The 20710-nt window shown below is 40.5% G+C and overlaps 2 protein-coding genes across 2 annotated transcripts; both read right to left on the bottom strand.

The window, feature by feature from the left end:
* Positions 1-420: 420 nt before the first annotated feature.
* Positions 421-4668, bottom strand: LOC111654162 (putative G protein-coupled receptor 173). Its single transcript, XM_087173664.1, has one exon. It carries the CDS (start codon positions 3486-3488, stop codon positions 2280-2282), a length of 1209 nt encoding a protein of 402 aa, XP_087029790.1. The 5' UTR covers positions 3489-4668; the 3' UTR covers positions 421-2279.
* A 2765-nt stretch (positions 4669-7433) lies between these two features.
* ppp1r3f (protein phosphatase 1, regulatory subunit 3F) lies at positions 7434-17086 on the bottom strand. Its single transcript, XM_023405080.2, has 4 exons — positions 15756-17086; positions 12488-12534; positions 11736-11818; positions 7434-9145 (listed from the first exon to the last, which is right to left on the bottom strand). The coding sequence occupies exons 1-4, from the start codon at positions 16616-16618 to the stop codon at positions 8207-8209; spliced, it is 1932 nt and encodes a 643-aa protein (XP_023260848.1). The 5' UTR covers positions 16619-17086; the 3' UTR covers positions 7434-8206.
* Between the last annotated feature and the right edge of the window lie 3624 nt (positions 17087-20710).

Genomic DNA, 20710 nt, shown 5'->3' with positions numbered 1-20710 from the left:
AAACTTACTTGAATTCAACCACATTTTTGTTCTCACATAGTTGTTTGGTTCCAACCTTGTATAACAGTTTTAAATCAGACATCTCTTTTTTGTGTACTTGTCCACCTGTCTCCACAGATTTGACGGGTTGGTACTGTACAAAGAAATCACAAATCCCTTTGACTCTGCAGCGCTTGTTGGTCAGTGCTCAGTGGAGAGGAAAGAGTCGAGATGACTTTTTCATTTAATGCAGTGAAGGGTACAAAGCTAGACTGGTGCATCACAAAATTACTGCATCACTTTTTTGAATGCGTTCGGGAACTAAAATGCACGCAGGATGTACTTTGTGCTACATATACTGTATTAAGTGGTTTGTTTCCTGTGTCGTGGTCTCCACAGGGATCCAGCCATGTCAACATCCAGGCAGCTCAAAACTCAGACTGCATCAAAAGTAGAGTCTTTATTGATGAGTGGGCAAAAGAACCACCTCCGTTAAACTGTACAGTTACAGGATATCATCTCGCGAAGGAATGCCAGACGTAAAAATTATGGACCTCAGTTCACTTTTCACTTTGTCTTTCCATATCAACATCTGTACAAGTTGTAATCCCCAGTCTTGAATCTATGAAATGCAGTGGAATGCATGCTAATACAGTATGCTGTGCAAGTGTCCACATTTAGAAAATTGACTGCACAAATATATCTATGCCGAACATACTGTAGGTCAGACATTTGCATTACATGAATCTTAATTTGGAGAGACAGCTTAATGTAGGCTAAGCCGGTTCCATACACCAAACATCTCTGGGGTCGTTTCCAGCCTGAAGACGTTTTGATATTAAATGTATCCAGATGATCCAGACACTCAAATGGTGACATTTACGTAGAGGGGAAATATAAGAGGGCCTGGTAACATTCAAGTTTCCTTCGCATTAAGTGCCACTTCATTTCTTCATTTTTTTTTTTTTTGTATTCTCATGAGAGCATAACAGTACTTTAAAAACATTCCCAAGATCATCATTTGCAAATAAATGTTCATTTGCTAATGATTTTTTTTTTCAAAACATCATAATTTACATCATCATTCAAGTCATTAAATCCTATGGCCTGTTTGCAATGTACAATTGTCATTTTCTAATTATTCGGTCCCCCTTTTCATTCTCCATCTGTATTTCACATTTGCTTGTACATTACGATTAAAAATAAGACTACATTTTCAATTATGGAAATCCATTTAAAGGATAAATTTCCATATGATGACTGTTCAATTTTGCATGATTTTGAGACCACAAGATGAGGCTGCTTTCATATTGACTCAGTATCACTGGAACCTATTCTATTATCATTATTTCTTTCTCTCTCTCTCTCACTCTCTCTCTCTCTCTCTTTCTCCACCCTCCCTCCTCCCTTTTTTTTCATTTTTCTACCTCTTCCTCTCACACACACATACACACAAATGCTATATAAAAACACACAAGCAGGAATATACATTCCTGTACAGTCTATACAATATCAAATCAAGTCATATTTCAAAATAGTGTCATCTGCTTAACATGTATAGTTTACAAATAAAGGAAAACAGGCAATTTTTTTATGATACAAAGAAACCTGACACGCCCTAAATCAAGTCCAAAAAATCAAGCATGTTAGGGGCTTCTTGGGTTCACAACAGCTATTTAAACGTATCCAAGGTTATTGAGTCCATTCAATATTCTGCAGTCTCCTTTGAATTCAATGAAAAGGTGTCCGGGGTGGTCTATCAATCCATTCAGACCGTTTGAGTTCCTTGATGTGTTTCAGAGTTAGTAACGCTCTGATCAACACTTTCTATTCACAGTCCACAGCACTTTTCTTCAAGGATTTCAACCCTCTGTGTGTCTGTTTTGTGTCGCATGTGACACAGCAACCAGTTCTCAGTCGAAAAACTCTGGGGCGTGTCCCTCTGAAATAAGGCAACATCAATTTAAAATGGCATCTGTCACACTTAGTTGGAGTGGTGATTGTTGTGATCCTTCCTACTTCTTAATCATACAGTACATCATCAGAAATACAAACCATTAAAGAGTTACCAAGGCTTGTCTTTTGTCCTGTTCAAACCTTTGCACCAGACACATTTATTCAAATATCAACATTCTTCATAAAGTAGCACTGTGCCTGCATTTGTTGGCAAAAAATGTGATTTTTGTTGTGCAAAACAACAAAACAGACACTGACACTTAACCAAGGTGCATTATATCACTTCTATTCTCCACGTTTCCCTTTAAAACCTAAAACATTCTCTTCATTAAACTCATATCTTATCACATAATGCAGTAGGCCTCATCCTGGGGCAGGTGTTGTTTAGTCCTCCAGTAGGTGGGCAGGTGAGCTCTCAGCACTTTCCTCAGGTCCTCATTGAGCAGGAGACAGAAGATGGGGTTGACTCCAGCCTGGGCGAAGCTCATCCACACTGTGATGGAGAGGTACCTGTGAGGGATGGTGCAGGACTTGACAAACACCCTCCAGAAGCACGCCACGATGTAGGGAGCCCAGAGCACCAGGAAGAGCAGGGTGATGGTGTAGAACATCCTGCCCAGCCTCCTCTCTGACCTCACCTCTTCCATCCCGAGCAGCCGCCGGTGTTGATTGTGTAAATTTTGCCTGATGCCCAAAAGAGTGGGTGGCATGGGACCACGACCGAACCCAGCAATCCAGTTAGCTGCAGCTTGACCTGTGGCCCCAGGACCGTGGAAGGTCCAGTTCTGGCTGATAGCCGGCACCAGCTGGACAGGTTTCATCTTGCGGTGCCTGTACTCAAACAGCAGCAGCTTGGCATAGAAACCGTGGGTGGCCAGGACCACCACAGCGAGCATGAGCATGAAGCCCAGGGTGTCGTTGGTCTTCAGGTAGCGGTGTTCAAAAATGCACTGATCCTCATCACGGATGAACTTGTATGTCCCCACATCAAAGACAGGTGGAAACGCCATGGCAACAGCCAGAGTCCACACCATGCAAATGATGGCGGCGCAGGTCCAGATGGTCATGCGCTTGGCGTAGAATCGGTGGTGGGCGATGGCAAGGTAGCGGGTGACAGCCACACAAAACAGCATGAAGGCAGCGTGAAAACAAAACAGCACAGCCATAAAAGCCACAACTTTACAGCTCAAGGCACTGTAAGTCCAGGCCGAGCTGTTGTGGACGGAAACCAGCACAAAGGGGAAGCAGGCAGCTGAGCGAACTGCATCGGCCAGGCACAAGTCCAGGAGAAAGAAGTAGGGAGCCTTGTGAAGTGTCCTGTCTCGTAGGACCAGCAGGGAGACCAAGAGGTTGCCTACAAGGCTGACACAGATGATCAAACCCAAGAAGACCAGCTTAAAGTAGGCAGACATATCTGTGGCTGAGACTCCTCCACTGTTGCTGCTGCCGTCACTGCTGCTGCTGCTGCTGCCGCCTCTTGCCAGTCCACTCTGCGAGGCCAGCACAGCCAGCAAACTGCCAGGGCCATCGATGGCGAAGCTCTGGTTAGCCATTCTATCACCTTCCTTCCACAAGAGCCTGCCTGGTTCGGCCCCTTTATAAACACTACTGATCCTCCTACAGCCGTCACCTCCCACGGCTCTCTCGTCTTTACAAGGAGAGGCCGTAAGGGTCTTTTCTACATGACAGACTCATCTTTCCTCTTTGTCCACAAGCACACCACCTGTGAACAGAGACACACATTTTGAAGAATGAAAAACAAGATGCCTGATGTGCGCGTTAGGTCTGAAGCAGCCCCCTAAATAAAACTTACATTTAACAGCATGGATATAGAAGTGCCGTGTTGGGCAACACAGTGGAAATCTCTGCCTTCCTGTTTCTCTGAGGCTGGGATCAGATCAGCAGCTCTACAGCATGCCAGCTCCTTGGCTCTCTCAGTAATTACCTTGCCCGTTGCTAAGATACAACAGCTCACATACTTTGTGCAAGTGTGGGTGTTTGAGTGAATGCATGGGGGTGTACAGGGGGATGGAGCAGACACAGTACAACCAACACTGGGTATGTCCAACCAACAGAGATATTGTAAATGAGCAAAGAACATTTTATGCTTTTGTCTCTGCAGCTCTGTGCATGTGTGCATGTGTGTTGTGCGTGTGTGTGTGTGTATGTGTGTGTGTGTGACAGTCGGTTAAAGAGCAGAGGGTGTAATCTGTGCCATTCACAGCACATACTGTAACAAATATGAGAATACGATGGCAGAGGAGGCAGCCATTTGGTTTCTAGCGTACACCTATGTGTGAAGTGTGGAATTTTACTCAACAGGGGGAGAAAATCATCACTGTGATCATCATTGTCAGGCCTCGCTGCTGAAGCAAGGAACCTGAAATCAGCCTTTTTTTAAAAGATGACATGATTAAAAACATGAACACTCGACTAAAAAAAACCCACATACGAGACGCAGCCTCTCCTAAAAACTCATTTACAGGCATTAGATGATAATAAAATATAGCTGTGCTTGTCTGGGTGGGCCTTGTCTATGTAGGCCATGAAACACAATATGATCTGCTGTAACTGTAGGCTTTTTTTCTTTTTTTTTTTACCATACATAACAGCCCTCTGCCACCTTGACAAATATCATTTCACCTGATTAGATGGCTGCCATGTCAGCTAGGCCTGAAACACAGACTGGAGTGAAAAACAGATGAACAGGTGTCAAAATCACCTCTGCTGTGTTTTTTTGTTGTGTTGTGTGTGAGAGAGAGAGAGAGAGGGAGAGGGACAGGGAGAGGCGGACCTGTGCAGCATTGTGGGCCATAACTTGAAAGTGATGTTTTATTCTAACCGTCTCTCTGGCATCATGTATGACGCGTCTGTTCTCTCCAGTATGGACACAGTGAGGAGCTCCAGCTGTCAACAAACTGTGTCTTTCATTGGTCTCCCGCCCTTGGTGACAGACTGGGCTGGCTGGACCCAAAATGACACAGGATGGCCTGACAGGGCCGCAGCAAGGGATTCTGGGTCCTCATTTAAAGGAAAGAAAAAAAAAAAAAACAAACAAACTTCAAACTAAAACCATCATCCCATACAGTCCACACAGAGTTTTCATATTATATTATATTATATTATATTATATTATATTATATTATATTATATTATATTATATTATAAAAAATTCAAAAATATTGTATTTTAGTATAGTGTTCAATTATTTTGTTTGCCATGCTAGTGGAGTAGCTTGTGTCTACCACTAATAGTTTTTTTTTCCTTTAATGGCACCATGAATTTAAGGTCAAAATTCAAACAAGAAATTCCCATTAGCCCCAGCTATACTTTGTATACACTACAATGCTAACAACCTTAACTAAAATGGTGAACATTAAACTTGCTCAACACCAGCATGTTAGCACTGTTAAGTACAGCCTCACAGCATGACTGCAGATGTCTTGTTTTACCATGTATAGTATATTTATACCAGGTACAAATACTCTACTACATACCAAATATTTTTTGGCACTCCAGGCCTTATGGTTTTACTTCTACAGTATATTCCTCTAACTCCTCAATGGAAATATTTTGAATTATAAAACTAAGTCTTATTGGCTAATTCACCCAATCTAAAATACCCATAGGCCTTAAACAAAATTAAGGTGATAAATTATTTATTTTATATATACTCTGGGGAATTCTGTCTTAATTTGATACCCAAAAGCAGAGAGATGGTAGAAAATATCTGTAGTACAACAAGACACTGCAAAAGTTTTATTAGCAGTAGGCTATTGATACACTAATCAAAAATCATAGGCCTTGGGTAATAATCAGAGCAGCACAACTATAGAAAGATAAACAGAGAACATTTGTGCCCTAAGCTAAATGTCACTGAAAAGATGGCTTTGTCGTGTAGGCAGTAGGCCTACATTTAGTTATGGTATGGTATTAAGTAAATATTAAATAGATGTCTTTTCATTCATGAAATTAGTTGCTATCTGAAAGTGACGAGACAGGCCGGGACTAGCTGCTTAGCGTGCTAACTTAGGTTGAAGAAAAGACATGATAGAGACAAGAGTTAACATTGGTGTTGCTTTACACCACTGGAGACAGCTGTTTGACAAGTTTGATACTAAACTCACAACCCTTCTCCCAATCTGGTACGTAAACAGCTGTTAATGCTAATGCTAGCTATGTAGCAATAGCAAAATTTACAAGTAGCTCCTTTAAGGCTTACTCTATGATTAAAAGTGGAATCTTTTTCTTTTAATGAAGTTGTGTTGTGCAGAATTGTGGGGGTTTGAGGGATGTACTTCTGTCTTAGACAAAATTTGCACTGAGACAATTGTAGTAAACAGTCAAATTTGGGATAAATGACACCAGCGATGGAGGAGGTAAAAGCAATAAACATCCATGGCCCATGGATGCTCGTTCTTATTGAATAAAATGAAATGTTAAAGGAGGGGTAGTATAGAGAATAAGATTTGCCTTGTCTTGGGGGGATTTTGCTGTCAAATATGTCATTTAAGTAAAAGATTGTACTCCTCATTGTTTCAGCTGTTTCTTGTGATGAAATAGCTCCATGTGAACACGCCACCTGCCCATTAGAGTGATGTCACACTGGGTAAGAAAGAAAGAGTAGGAAAATAACCTATTTAACTGCTGTTTTGTAATGTGTCATGACACTCACAGAACTTTTTTTGAAATCACTGCTTAGCATGGCTTTCAGTGGTGTAGATTATTGCTTAAAAGGGCATTAATTATTTCAAAGTGAGCGTCTGTTGTAGAATTCACACTGATTATCCTCCTTGGGTCAGTTTTAAGTCTGCTTAAATTTTTAATACCTTCCACACTCGAGTTATGTGACCATCACACAAATTAATCACTCCCGCCCTTTTCCCTGCAGAAGCCTGTGAAATAAAAGTGCATTCTGTTTTAAGGCCAAATACATCATCACCATATAATCCAAAGGATACCTCATACCCAAAGATGGACAGAGACAATTATAGGTTTGAGGTTTGTAAAGTCAATAGAAGGTACAGTAGGTTGATTCAGCAGGAAAACACTGAAGCGTTTTATGAGACTCACATGCTCAAAAAGTAAAGATGCAGTCTTTCAGGTATCAGCCTCTCATGAGTATAATGAGAAATACTCTGTGCCAAATCAATATGTAGTATCAGAGGGGGTTTCCTGAATAATGTCAGCTTCCAAACACTGATCTCAGCTTACAATGGCCAGTGTGCAATGTACTCTAGTATGACACTATGACTTCAGTGCAATGCATGACCTTTGGCTTCTATCTGCAGCTCATGTTGCTGTGTATTTCCACTTCAAGCGAAGCTGAATGCACTCCAGAGTTGGAGGCGCTACAGGCTCTGATGTTATTTTAGTGGTGTGTCAGTCTCTCCAAAAATTTTCTGCTCTGCACTGCAGTGTCATTACTGTGCAGGAAAACTGTCGTGCATTCGCAGAACGGATGAAAAGAAAGACAAATAAACAGAGACACATAGCAGTAGCAGTACAGGTTATAAGACCATGTTTTAATGGCAATACACTGCAAAAACTTTCATCACTTCAAACATGTCATTCAGTGCTTCAGTCTGTCTGGGAGGTCGCCAAAGTTTTGATTTATCAAACCAAATATGCAACAGTGAGTGAGGGGGCTGGTGTTTTCTAATAATAAATATCACTTTCACATGTCACACTGGACAGATTTTCCATTTGTTTTGTCCTTCAAGCAGCATACATTTCAATCTGATCCTTTTCTAAAGGTCATCAAATTGTCATTTTTTAAGCATTAAGGCAAAATACTCTATGTTTTGCTTTTGTAAACAAAAATACCCATTTATATTATAAGTCTGTTCAGTGTCCCACTATGGTAATGTGTTTTTTTTTCTCTCCTTCATTAAAGACATAAAAACAAATGGAATTCACAAAAGTTAAATTCATGGCAGTGTGGTTAAACAACAACCTTAGCTACACACTGACAACAACAATCAAAAAAACAACTGCATTATAGTACTGAATAAATCAGAATATAACACCACATACACACATCTACACATGACAAGAAATGAAAATATCACCAATATTTTTATAATGACTTTGTCAAAGATATGGACTTGGCATGGAAATACTCACAAATCGTACCCAATAGATCTTTGCTTTGATGAATAATCTAAAAACTCACACAGAGATAAACAACATCAGCATGTGTTTTAACTTGATGGCTTCTTTTGGAATCATGACAAGGCACTTAATTCGTGAATGAACTTTTGTGGCATAATCACATACGGTGCAAGACCATAAGTAGTCCCATGAAGAAGAGGGCACTGGGTTCCTGCATCACTATTGAGAGGGATACGACTCCACTCAGGAAGATGATGGATGGCATCAGATTCCTGTTTACGTCACGCTCAGACCGGGCCTCAGGAGCCTCTGACAGTGTGTTTGATAGATTCTCTAATAATGCGTCAGGGGAAATCTGGGGAGCATCTTCTGTCTCTTCCCAGGCCGAGACAGACTGAAGAGCTAAGTTTTGGCTCGCTTCAGTGACACCTGAACTCACTGAGGTGCTCTCTGTGACTTCAGGTGATGCTGGACTTTCACCTTCTGCCCCCTGATTCTCTGCTACATGAGACAGGAGCACAGGTGTACTGCTCTCATATTGTGCTGGAGACCTGCTGGAAACTTCTGATGCTCCTGCAATAAGTTCACTCAATCCCGACATAACCTCTTGCTCAAAGGCCTGAGTCACACTGGGAGCAGAGACACAGGCAGCTGCCAGTTCAAGACAAGGACGACTAGCTGGGCTTTCAGTCGATCTGTCCTCTCCTGTTGGCCACAGATTTGTCTCTGTGGCTGGAAGATGCATGCAAGAGCCCTCTGAAGGAGGGATTTCCTCTCCGCCAGCCTGGGAGCTGTCTGATCTCGGCTTTGACTCTCGTTGTAGAGACGGCAGCAGCGCAGAGGGACTACTGTCAATGGGCTGCTCTGACGTTTGGTTGCCTAATTCACAGTGGAGTCTGGGTAAAGGCTGTGACTTATTTGGCTGGACTGATTCGCTGGCACAGAGTACAAAGGATGAATTAGTTTGAAGTGTGGTTTCGGAACACAAACAAGGGAATGGTTCACCTGGGGATACAGTGTGAGCGGACAGTGTGCCATCAGCAGATGGAAGCTCGTGGTTGGGCGGGACAGAGGGACCAGATGGGGGAACTGCAATCTGTTAAAGTAAAACAGGGAGACAACAGTGACAGCGAGGAGACTGTAAAGACAAAGGGAAAAGATTTGTATTCTACATTAACATTTCACACAGAGAGAAGAAAAGCATTTCACCGCATACTAATGCTTTTCTGTGAAATGGATCCCATGCTGACGTTGTAATTGTGAGGAAATGCAAACAAAACATTAGCGTTATGATGGGACCGACAGACAACTTATTTTCAGAATTGTTGGCAAGAACTTAACTTCTAATGCCTTTACTTCCCCTGTCATGAATACAAAACAAGATACTTTCCTTTTACTGGAGTCCACACAAAAAGAGATTATCAAAGGGAGGGGAAAAAAGAGATTTCATTGTTACTTTATCCTCAAGTTTATCCATTGAACATATTTTCACCGATTGGTTTTCTTTTGAACAACAGGTACTGGAACTAATGCCATCCAATAATTCTTTTTTTTTTCACAGAAAAAAGCTCATAATATTGAAAAGAGCTTTGAAGCTGCTGTGACAAACCTTCAAGGTCAAATGTAGATAAAAGCATAATAATATAAAACCAAATAACAAACCAGATGACAAAAACAGCACCCAGAAGAACAAGCGCAAGAGCAAGACACATAAAACATGAATAACAGAAAGGCTAAGATAGGGCACTCAAGTGTTAATGTAGAAGATAGCTAGAGACAGATGAATACGTTAAAACTTTTATCATCATATCATTTTCTATGTTAACATCATGTTTTCAAATGAAAATCACTTAATTAACTGGTATCATTTTTGAAGGCAAAACATGACACGTTTTTTTTATAGTGTTTTTTATCTATAATAATAAAAATTTAGCTACATCTAGAGTTTTGTATTCTGCAGTTTTTTTTATTGAAATCCTATGCTTTATAAATTTACAACAAATACTTTCCAAGACATCTGTTTTCAATTTGACTCGTGATAGCACTTTGTGTCAGTCTCAGAGAAAAAATCTATAAAGAAACGTTTTGAAAGCAGCAAAGAATGAGTAAGAAGCTAAAGGGAAACCAAGCTTCTGCAAACAACTGAATACTCAGCACGTGAACCATTGAAATGGTGGACTCTCGCAGTTATACTGACAAAATTTAACTTGAAAATGACAACACAAAACTTGGAGAGTGAATTTGTCAGGATGTTTAACCCGTAGATCCTGAAAATATACTGGCAGACGTTTGGAGCAGGGAGGGAGCTGATGTTCACACAGTTGTTGACTGGTTCACCTTTTTAGTTTAATGCTCAACTGAAGGAAAAGATCATGCATGTGAATACTGGGTGTAAAACAAACATACAGATGAGCTGAATGAGTACATGCCTAACATATATATTTGTATTGTCAGTGAAACATGAGTACCAGATCATGTCATGTTATTCTGTTAGAGGGTCGATGTCCTATTATTATTATTATTATTATTATTATTATTATTATTATTTTAAAAAAATGTTTGACTCACTCTGGGCTGTCTGAGGTAGTTTACTCATTGTTATGCAGATAAACAGTAACTTTCTCCTGCTTCTGAAATACAAATTTCTTCCAGTCTGATATGTTTTATGTATGGCACAATTCCAAAATCAACTTTTGCAGCCGAAATGCTAATGCAAGCCCCCTGGTGATCCTAGTTTTAAGCAGCTCAACATTTCTCTCTTCCACCATTTTACTGTAAAGAAAAAACTGAAAGAAGAACAGGATAGAAAAATGCCTAAACACTATTTAGCAGTACTGTGAAAATGAGTGTTTAGTGTGGTATCAATCTTCTCATTCTCATTCATCCCAAAATGTTGAACTATTCCTTTAACGTGGCAGCAGGGTCACAGTGGTTAAACTGTGCTCCTCTTCTAACTGTGACTGCAACACTATGTGTGATCTCTTTGGTACCATTTCAGTACGTAAAAAAAAAATCTATAAATACATTGACAAGAGCACAATGATAATCGGGTTCGGTACTATAATCACAGATAGCATAAACACACAGGACATTATGATTACACATGGTGTAGATGGATATTAGTGTTCAAAGTCACTTAAGACTGAAAAAGACATCAATTCAAATTTAGAATGGGAAAATCTAAGGTGCAAAAACATGGACAGCATGCATTATGATGTGAATACGATAAGAGGCAGGAGATACGGAGAATAGCAGACAGTACTCGTGCTACAGCGGTGAGAAGCGAGACATTACCTAAGTTGTTGCTGAAGCTTCAATGAGCTGTGAACAATATAAACAACCAAGCCAAATGATGGTGAGCTTTCAATTTTAAATAGGAATGTTTGTTATGTTTTATTAGACACTTAACTCGCATAAAGGGATAAAGCACTTAGTTGCTTACCTGTTAAATGGGAATGTGTCAACAACAGCATGCAGATCAAGGGAATCTTAATGTAATCTAAGAAGTACTTTTCTAAATGTGTGTCCTACAGTAGCACATTCCAGTCATAATGGACTACTTTAACTTCTGTGGGTTCATAGAAAGTTCATGAAAAAGAAGAAGAATCCCAAAAAGAAACCTCCGGTTGGTTAACAATTTATTCCATTAAAAGCAGCTCCAATCTTTCTTTTTTTTTTACCCTTACCTCTATGTCAATCTCTGGCTGTACGATGGTGGGGCAGATGGCTATGGGTCTGACAAGTCCTGATGTGGAGGTTCCTGCCTCTTCTGATGATGTAAAACAGATAAATATACCGTGAGAGCCTGATTAGTCTGAATAGAGAAATAGCAATGACCTTGTCCAACAAAACAAAAAAGTATCTACATTTTATAACAACAGTAGATAAATAATTAAAGGGTCACACCATCAATTTCCCATATGTAATTCAGTTTACTCGTCACAAGGAGGACTACTGCTCAGCCTGTGAAAAGGTTGTAGTGTTTTCTGTGGCTCTGCAGGGAGGTTTGATAAGTCAAAGAGAAAAACCTTGATTACGTCCTAATGGTTATCTTAGTTTGGACTTGAGACTTGGGTAAGCCTGTGTCTCAAACTGGGCATTTACACGAATCCAAAAATAAGGAAAAATGCTATTGAGATGCATTATGGGAAATGTAGGATCCAGTGTTTTCGGAGCCTGACTCACTAGATACTAAAAGTCAGGACATCTCTGCCTCTGCTGCACCAATGTTAACCATTTTAAATCTATCTCTTGTGAGTCTTATGAGACATTTTGGAAAAGCAATACTGAATCGCTGGAGTATAAATTCTACATCCTATGCAGCACCACTATATAGAATTATGAATTATATTCATCTTCAAATATGTATGTCTTCTTTTTCTCAGATATTGAACCGATGTGTCAGTGGTGATTTGGTACGACAGCATCCATACTGTACCTTCTTCCTCTTCCTGCTCATCGTCTGAATCTAAATCATTGTGCATACTGAAAGAAAAGAGAGACATCTGGGTTATAAGATAATATAAAAACAACACAAAACCACTCAATGGTACACTCTCTGAAACACAACCTAATGTCTTTACGAGTTTATACCTTTGAATACAAGGCAATTGAAACCTCAGAGATCTTAGGTTTAATATATAACCATTTTAATAACAGTGCAGTCCCTGAGGCCTAACAATGCACAGTGAAAATACTCAGTTTATAGAGTGGTGTGTATACAGTGTTTATCTGAATGAATTATGGAGAGATGCACTAAGTGAGACCTATTAAAGAGAAATGCATTGATAAAGTGAGCTGAGGCTGAACAACAAGGCTATGGATTTAAAGCCACGTCTTAGTTTACTCTGACAATTTTGTAATTTAAGCTCATTTTGTGCAATAGATACAACATCTGACTCAGCTGACAAACGTGGTGCTCGTGTCTGAAAATAAATGATGCCATTTTGGGTCCAACGATGGACTGTTTAAATAGTAGTTCATGTATAAAGAAGGCAAATATTAAGAGACAGAAGAAGGTGGTCATACGCCATCATTAACACCTGGATAATTAGCCTCATTTGCTGATGCCGTTCAGCTATTAATGGGCTGAATTAGTCATTTTAATGAAACATGGTTAAATATCTTTTTGTACTGTGTGTTTTTGTACGGTTCTGTTTGTGCCTTAAAGCCAAAAGCCTCAGCGATGACACATCTCATTAGAGGGTTTGTTAAAATAGGTGGCGAGGCGGGAAATTACTGAGTGAGATATTCTTGACTGATGATACGGGTCAGTGTAAAGTGTAGCCATAATATAAGCCAGTAGTAGTCTGTGGTGACAGGAATTACTGGATTAATTCAGCTAAATATCTTTATTTGGATATGTCTAATTACATAGAGTCCATGTCCGCCCATGATAGGTGTTTTCATATGTGGTTACATCAGATGCTAAATATTCATAAACTGATGGGAGAGTTGATCAAGTATAGCCCTGATACATTTTTAAATCGTCTGCAAAATAATGGAGCAGAGATGTTTTCTGTCAGGTGACAGAAGGGAGAGGCAACATCGTCAAGAGTCCTCCAAAGGTGCCAAATGAAATAAAGGTCAAGGAGTGTGACGAGCATGTGACAGGAGCTACCTAAATAGAGTAGGCATAACCTGATGAGCTGTTTACGCGCCCTGTCCTTAATGCACTTCCAGTTTTGTTTTGTTTTTATCAGAGGGGCAGATTTAAAATCTGACAGAGCTCTCACAAATATCTTTGCATTATACACGTCTGGTGATGTGAAGCGATTACTTGCTAAGCTCTGCACACCCTGTTAACTTTTTTTAACAAGTTCTCAAGCTCTATCATGACAAGCGCAGTATCCTTTGGAAGAATCGACTCCTGATTTCCAACAGAAGCAGAAACAAAGCTTTTCATTCCGCATATGAGGGTTATATTTGAGATGTCAGGTTGACATAGACATCTAGTCCAACCTGATGTTGTAGAAAAAGCAGGGTTTGGTGCGGTCGTGTGAGCAGGGGTGTGAGTTACAGTATGAAAAAAATAAAAACACAGGGTTGAGATACAGTTAACATAATACATTCTGTTAGCCATACTCAAGCCTGATCTGGAGATTTTGTCCACATCACATTGCAAAACTCTAGACTGACTCAACAGCAAGTTGATGCAAAAAAGATTACGACTGAGGCAGAACGCCGCAACCTCATTGCCTGGTGATCAAGACAGATGACATTCAAAACAGAGGCATTGTTCCTGCTCTGGTCTCGGTATCCACTATTTGCTACAGCGCATTAATGTGTGATATCTATATATGCCTGAGGTGGATACAGTTAAATATAAACTAAACCAGCAATAGAATTACTTCAAAGCAGAAACAGGAGCTGCTGTAAGTAAATCATATTAACATACACTGAGTAATACATTGTAGTGTCTAGACTTGTTTCATCCCATAGTAACCTTTCCTCCCACTGGCTGCTTTGTTAATGTGTTAAAATCCAATTATCAGTTAACTTCAAAGCACCTAATGAATCTGCGATGGTAGCTATGGTGGGAGTGCCCGGCACAGTCTCTGCTTCCCAAATTCCTCCTTTTCAGTCAGTGACTCATCCATCCCTAACAACCCATCTGGCCCTTCCTACTTCCAAACAGCTACACCAATGAAGACCTACATGACAGCCACATCAGTTTATACCCTGGGTGCTCCTTTTATGGGTACTTATAAGCTTGGGGTGGGGTGGCTTTGCTGTTCTCTTCTGTCTCTGTGCAATGGGAGATCTGTCATGTACTTTCATGTGTATGTAACAATATATCAGGGAATTACTTGAGTGTAAGGGAGAAAAGAGGGGAGAGAAATTATTTGTTTGCCAACCTCTAACTACAACCACAAGGGAAGGAGGTCAGTCTGCATCATTGCTCTTCCACGATGACTGTGATCGAAAAGGTCAGAGGTAAATTTTAGTGCAGGGAAACGTCAAGGCTGAAAACGACACCTGCCCTTTGCCTATTTTGATCGTCCTCAACACACCACTGGATGATTGGCATTCTGAAGGGGGTGTGTACTTTCTCCAAAACTCTTCCTCTCTCTGGCTGGAGATGTTGAAGACGCCAGATTGTGAAGAGTAAAACCAGCCATCAACAAACTTTATGTACCCATAAGTAGGTAGATTAGACACTTCCCTCTTGCGCTCATTGTGCAACAGCCTGTGTAACTGTGTTTGATAACATCCTGCTTTACTTTAGACTTGAGTTCTTGTTTTGCTAAAGGCAGTCTCCAGGCAGAACTTCTGAATAAAGCTGAATGCTCATTTCAGCCACAATAACCTCACAGGGAATTAGTAAACAACTGAAGCTCTGCAGCTGTTGCACAACACCTACTGCTGTCTTTGTTTACATCTGTCTCTTTTTGATTTGAATGCTAATGATGTGGACCCTATGCTGAAATTAGTCTAGATCTTAGTTTTCTGAATCTAAAAAGTTTCACTATTAAGAGATTATTGTGCCTTTGAGCATCCTAATTTGATAAAGATTGACAGTTTACAAGGCCTTTTAACAGATTGAGGTTTAACCGCCTAAAATTAATATTTAGCTTCAATTTGTGCAGGTCAGAGGTCAAAGGAATCTCAGACAGTGACCAAAACATTGCACAAATGGCCTGTTAAATTTCTATCCCTCAGTCGGTGTCTGTCTAATGAAAGCACATGTGACAGGTGATTTTTACCTGTAATCTTTCGGAGGTCTCAGGATACTTTTCATTTCTTGCATGTGGACGTTTGTTTGAGGTGAATCATCTTCATAGGTCAGGAGCAGAGTCACCACATAATTCATAGAGGAGTTATTAGCCCAGAAATCACCATCAGATGTTTCATAGCGAACAACAAACTCAATGCGAGAGCCATGTGTGATGTAAGGTGGTGCAAAAGACAGCTTGAAGGAAAACTGATCAGTGTCCCCATCATTAGATCCCAGGACATAATCTGCTGGTTGATCAAAGTAAGTATCCCAGTTGTCCAAGGTCGATCTGATATAAACTGATTTGTCGAAGGAGATGTTCAGGACTCGTATCAAACCACTGAAGGTAAGAGGCTCATCCTCTACTGGAGATATCTGCTCTACCTCCAGTTTATTAGTGCGCACAGCCTGCAGCAGGGCACTGCCGGCAGGTGCGTTAAACTCTGGCAGCAATCGATAGGTCGGCTCTCGCTCTGGCTTGCGGTACTTTGCCTCCTCTTCCTCCCACCTCGCACTATCCTCTTCGTCGTCTGACTCAAAGGCAACAAACTCCTTCACATCCACCAGATCCCCACCTGTTGTATCGGCGAAAGACACTTTCTTTCCGTCAGACAGCGCCAAGTGGATCCGCATATACTCGGCAGTCTCGTCGTAGATGGACTGGCCTCGCTTTCTGGGCACCGGGGAGCATCTTGGGATGAGGCGGACATCCTCGGTGTCATCATCTTCATCCTCATCATCATTATGATCCTCGCCGTGCGTGGGGGACCTACTCTTTGCCTCCTCGTCTGACTTGTCAGTTTTAATCGTCTTAAAAAGCCCCTCTTGACTTGGTATGGTTAAAAAAGACATCTTTGAAGAAGTGTACACTCAAGGAAGCTGTGTGCTGAGGAGAGTACATATGGCGTCTCCAAAAAACAACAAACCACTCAAACCACTACCAAACAGCACACTCGTGATTTGCGCAGTAGTGGCCAGCGTAGATCCAGTGCTGTCCCTGCAATACGCACAGAGCCTCTTCAGTCAGCGTGTGGCGTTAAATGTCACCCATGGAAAAAACTCGTCTACTGCCAGCCCTTGTGATAGTGTATACCCTGGTTTACATGACTTTATGCATCGCACTTTGGCTGCTGTAGCGGAAGGAGCCGTCTCTAATTTTAGCACTGACCTACCGGGATCTACATGCCCCAAATTTGTATTTTAAATTGGTATAATCCTGCGACCCCCCCTTGTTCCGTTTGGTTCAGGCTGGCTGAACGCCTGCGTGTGCAAATGGGTTATTAAAGTCATATCATATTGGCCACTTGCCAGTTTTAGGAAGGCGACATGGGCAGCCGCATCTTGTCGGGGGCGGCAGGGCACTCGCAAAAAAAAGGGAAAAAAAAGAAAAAAGAAAAAGAAATTTACATTTGTGCATCACGTCAATGACGTCATGTCACCATGTAGATCAGAGCGGGCGCCCTTTCTTGTTTGTGCAGCTCCTGCTGAGAAAGTCTCCTCTCTCACTCTAAGAGGTGGTGGTCGACGAGGAGTGGGCGGGGGAAAATATCAAATAGCGCACTTCTATCTCTGTACAGGACCAATGCAATTGGTAAAATAGTCACCCCGGGAAAAACTACCAAATAAACCACAATTCATTCATGATACTATGAAATCGTTAAGAATACTAAACTAGTCTGCACATCACCAACTGTGTGTGTGTCTTGTTTATATTGCTGTATAGCCTACATATATATATATATTGTTTTTATGTGTGGGTCATTTACTTCCGTCAATAAACTAACGCGTAAAGTTGGGAAAGATTTGGATAGCCTCATATTCTCCCGTTGCCTCACTCCATGTGAGAGTCTATTGAGAACAGAGCATGGATGTAAATAAACAAAATATTACTGTAAATATTTTTGACTAATTTCAATCAAGAGAACGTGAACAAAGTTCAAGAATAAATAATTCTTTGCAAAAATGTGCATGGAATCGTGCGCGCGCACATCTTCGTGCGTAGCCTACGCCACGTTTCATTGAGAATTCTACGCAAGGCTTTGGGACATGAGGCCCCACACCTGCTGCATGTGAGTCATGTCTAGAGGCTGGGAAACGATCATCGCTGATGTGGTCTACAGAGGAAAGACGCCGACTTTCAACCTAGCGGCGTGGGATCGAACCCGAGCATGGACTTGAGGTACGTGACACAGGTGTGTGAGTGTGTGTGTGAAAAGAACAGCAAAACAAAACATCAACAAAAACTGAACTCGACCGATAAAAATGTCAAACGCCGCGTTCACGAAACTCGTCCGTTCACTTCGATTTCTCCGTCCGAATTTCCGAAAATTTCCGAATTTCTACGATTTCCAACGAGGACCAACGTGGAGGAAACAGAACACGTGGTATATCCAAGTGGGCCCTGGGTGCTAGCTAAGCTAGCTAGCTAAGGGGGGTTTTGGCTGCCTTTTTTTCAGTTCACAACATCTGGGTTTCTGATATGGAGGACGAAAAATGTCTTTTAATTATTATAATTAATATCTTTATTATTATTATCCTCACCTGTCCTCACCCAATGACGGATTAAGATTAGATAAGGGCGACATGAGCAGCATGAAAACATTTCGCGCAAAACATTTGCGCTATAGTTTTCTATCTCATTTGCACATCAATTACAGCATGTCACCATGTAGGAGTGGGTGCCATTTACAGTTTGTCATCTCACTCTCAGAGGTGGTGGTAGATGGGGACGGGGCTGGGTGAGTTTGCACTTCTATTACTGTACAGAACTAATGCAATTAATAAAATCAGTCACAGCAAGAAAAGCCGCCAAATAAAACACAATTCATTCATAATACTGTGAAATCTTTTAGGATAATTACCTAGTCTGCACACCACCCTGTTATGTTATCTATCTATCTATCTATCTATCTATCTATCTATCTATCTCTATGTTAATCTATTTGTGGGGTGATGGATTTGTGCAGTTTAGTAATTTCATTGTCTATGTTATATGTGTGCACATAAGAAAGACAGACTCTTTCTATTCTTTTTACTTTATTTTGGTATTTATGATTGTATATAATTGGTATTTCTCGTTTATTTGGTTTTGTTAATGTGGTACAAGAATATTTTCAGTAACATTTTAGCAGATCAACAGGAATATTATCTGAATATTTAAGAACTATTTTCAGAAATATCTGTAGGATTAACAGTTTGTTTTCAGGACTAATATCACAGGAATATTGTTATAAAAATTTACAGAAATATTTTCAGACACTGAAGTGATTTTACACCCATCTGATTTATTATATTTGATTTATTAGAAATTATGTTTTGTTAAACAAATTATCAGAGCTTTTAAAAACTAAAAAGTTATGATAATTTGTTTGATAAAAAGTTACAGTTTGTGCAGAATAATGTGTCTTGTCTTGTTGTAGCTGGGGTGGGGGGCTGAAGGCGATATTTGCCCGGGGCACCATACAACCTAGAACCGCCACTGCCTATAGATGTCATCAGCAAACCTCTGCAGAGAGGTGGAAATGATTATTTCAGGATGGAGCCTGTTTCATCACCATAAGGCTATCATGAATAATAGACAGGCCGCTGATTTAATTGTTATTGAATGTACATAGGGGCCAAAAAGTCTGAAACCACTGATCTGTTTAACTGTTCAGTGTAGATAAGGACAGGTGACTGTGGAGGAAAGTCCATGACAGTCAGGACTCCTTGGTCTTCTTTGGTAAGTTTGGTAAGTAACAAGTAGTTTGAGGTTAGTTTGACGTCATTATCCTGCTGCAGCATGAATCCTTCGCCACAAAGATGCTTAGTTTCTGATGCCATTTTTTCCACTATCACAATGCCACTTACTAAGCAATGATCTGCTGGCAACTTGAGGCACTGCACAGCCTTAATTATAGCAGGTTAACACTGGCTGCAAGTTACCTAAACGAGTCTCTGATGAATAGATGAAATCCACCCGAGTGTCATCTGAAGGCATGCTTCAAGGAAATATGACCTCAAAGGAGTTCATTTGGTCAGTGCCCCACATTTGCTTATATTTGATTGCTGATAGTGCAGAATCTTTCTTTTTTCTACGTTATTTTACATGACATAAATTTTTGAATTTTTAAATGTTTCTGAATCCTTAAACATCTGATTATTCCCAGGTTTACATGAAAATACAGATTTTCAATGCCTTCTGGAGCCCACTGTATATTTATGTTTTGCAACATGCAAGCCTAAATTATGCACAGGCAACACAACTAACACTGGACAAACATGATTAACCAGTCTATTTGTGAATTCATCTCATCACTAACAACGATATATGAAAGCCTGACATGAGCTCTAATTGATAGAAAAAATTATTTTTATAGGGCCTCAGTCTTTCTCATACATAAGGCATAAAGTAGGGTTTCACAATTGCATTTAATGGCACTACCAAAAGCACTTACTTTACTTACTTATTACTACTGTATGGTAGAAGCTATGCCGTTTCAAGTATTAAAAAAAGATGACTGAGAGGGAAAAAACAACCTGTACAAGCTTGACTGAGAGGCTATTTATAGTTGTGTGCGTCCTTTTCTGGGAATAAAGCATTCCTATTATGTTATCTAAACCATCACAATGGCAGCTGTTAACGCCTACCTCCTCCATTGAATTTATGCACGAAGCCAAGTCCTTGTTTACATTTGGCTTGACGTCTTCAGCCATGTGTGTAATTAATTACAATTTTCCTACATTTTAATATCGCCTGATCAACGAGTAACCCCTAATATAGAGAGCTAAAAATAGTGTTGAAGTCGCGTAACTTGCAGTCTGTTTTGCTGTTGTCGAGTAAACGTATAAAATTTGTTTTACATTTCTCGAGGTTGTAATTTTCTGCTGCACTTGCTGCTGCGCAGTTAAACCGCTGCTACAGACAGATCACCATGTAAACACACCCTTATAAATGATTGGTGG

This window comes from Seriola lalandi, unplaced genomic scaffold (genome assembly GCF_002814215.2).
Source record: "Seriola lalandi dorsalis isolate HSWRI2012SDOR001 ecotype SW California unplaced genomic scaffold, Sedor1 jcf7180002054262, whole genome shotgun sequence".
Taxonomy (NCBI): Eukaryota; Metazoa; Chordata; class Actinopteri; order Carangiformes; family Carangidae; genus Seriola; species Seriola lalandi.
This window is presented reverse-complemented; position numbering and strand designations above follow the sequence as displayed.

Excerpts from the sequence above, each read along its gene's own strand:
- LOC111654162 (XM_087173664.1), bottom strand. The coding sequence starts at position 3,488 with ATGGCTAACCAGAGCTTCGCCATCGATGGCCCTGGCAGTTTGCTGGCT.
- ppp1r3f (XM_023405080.2), bottom strand. The coding sequence starts at position 16,618 with ATGTCTTTTTTAACCATACCAAGTCAAGAGGGGCTTTTTAAGACGATT. Across the intron at positions 11,819-12,487 it reads TGAGCAGGAAGAGGAAGAAG|AAGAGGCAGGAACCTCCACA; the intron begins GTACAGTATGGA and ends TTACATCATCAG. Across the intron at positions 9,146-11,735 it reads AGCCAGAGATTGACATAGAG|ATTGCAGTTCCCCCATCTGG; the intron begins GTAAGGGTAAAA and ends TTACTTTAACAG.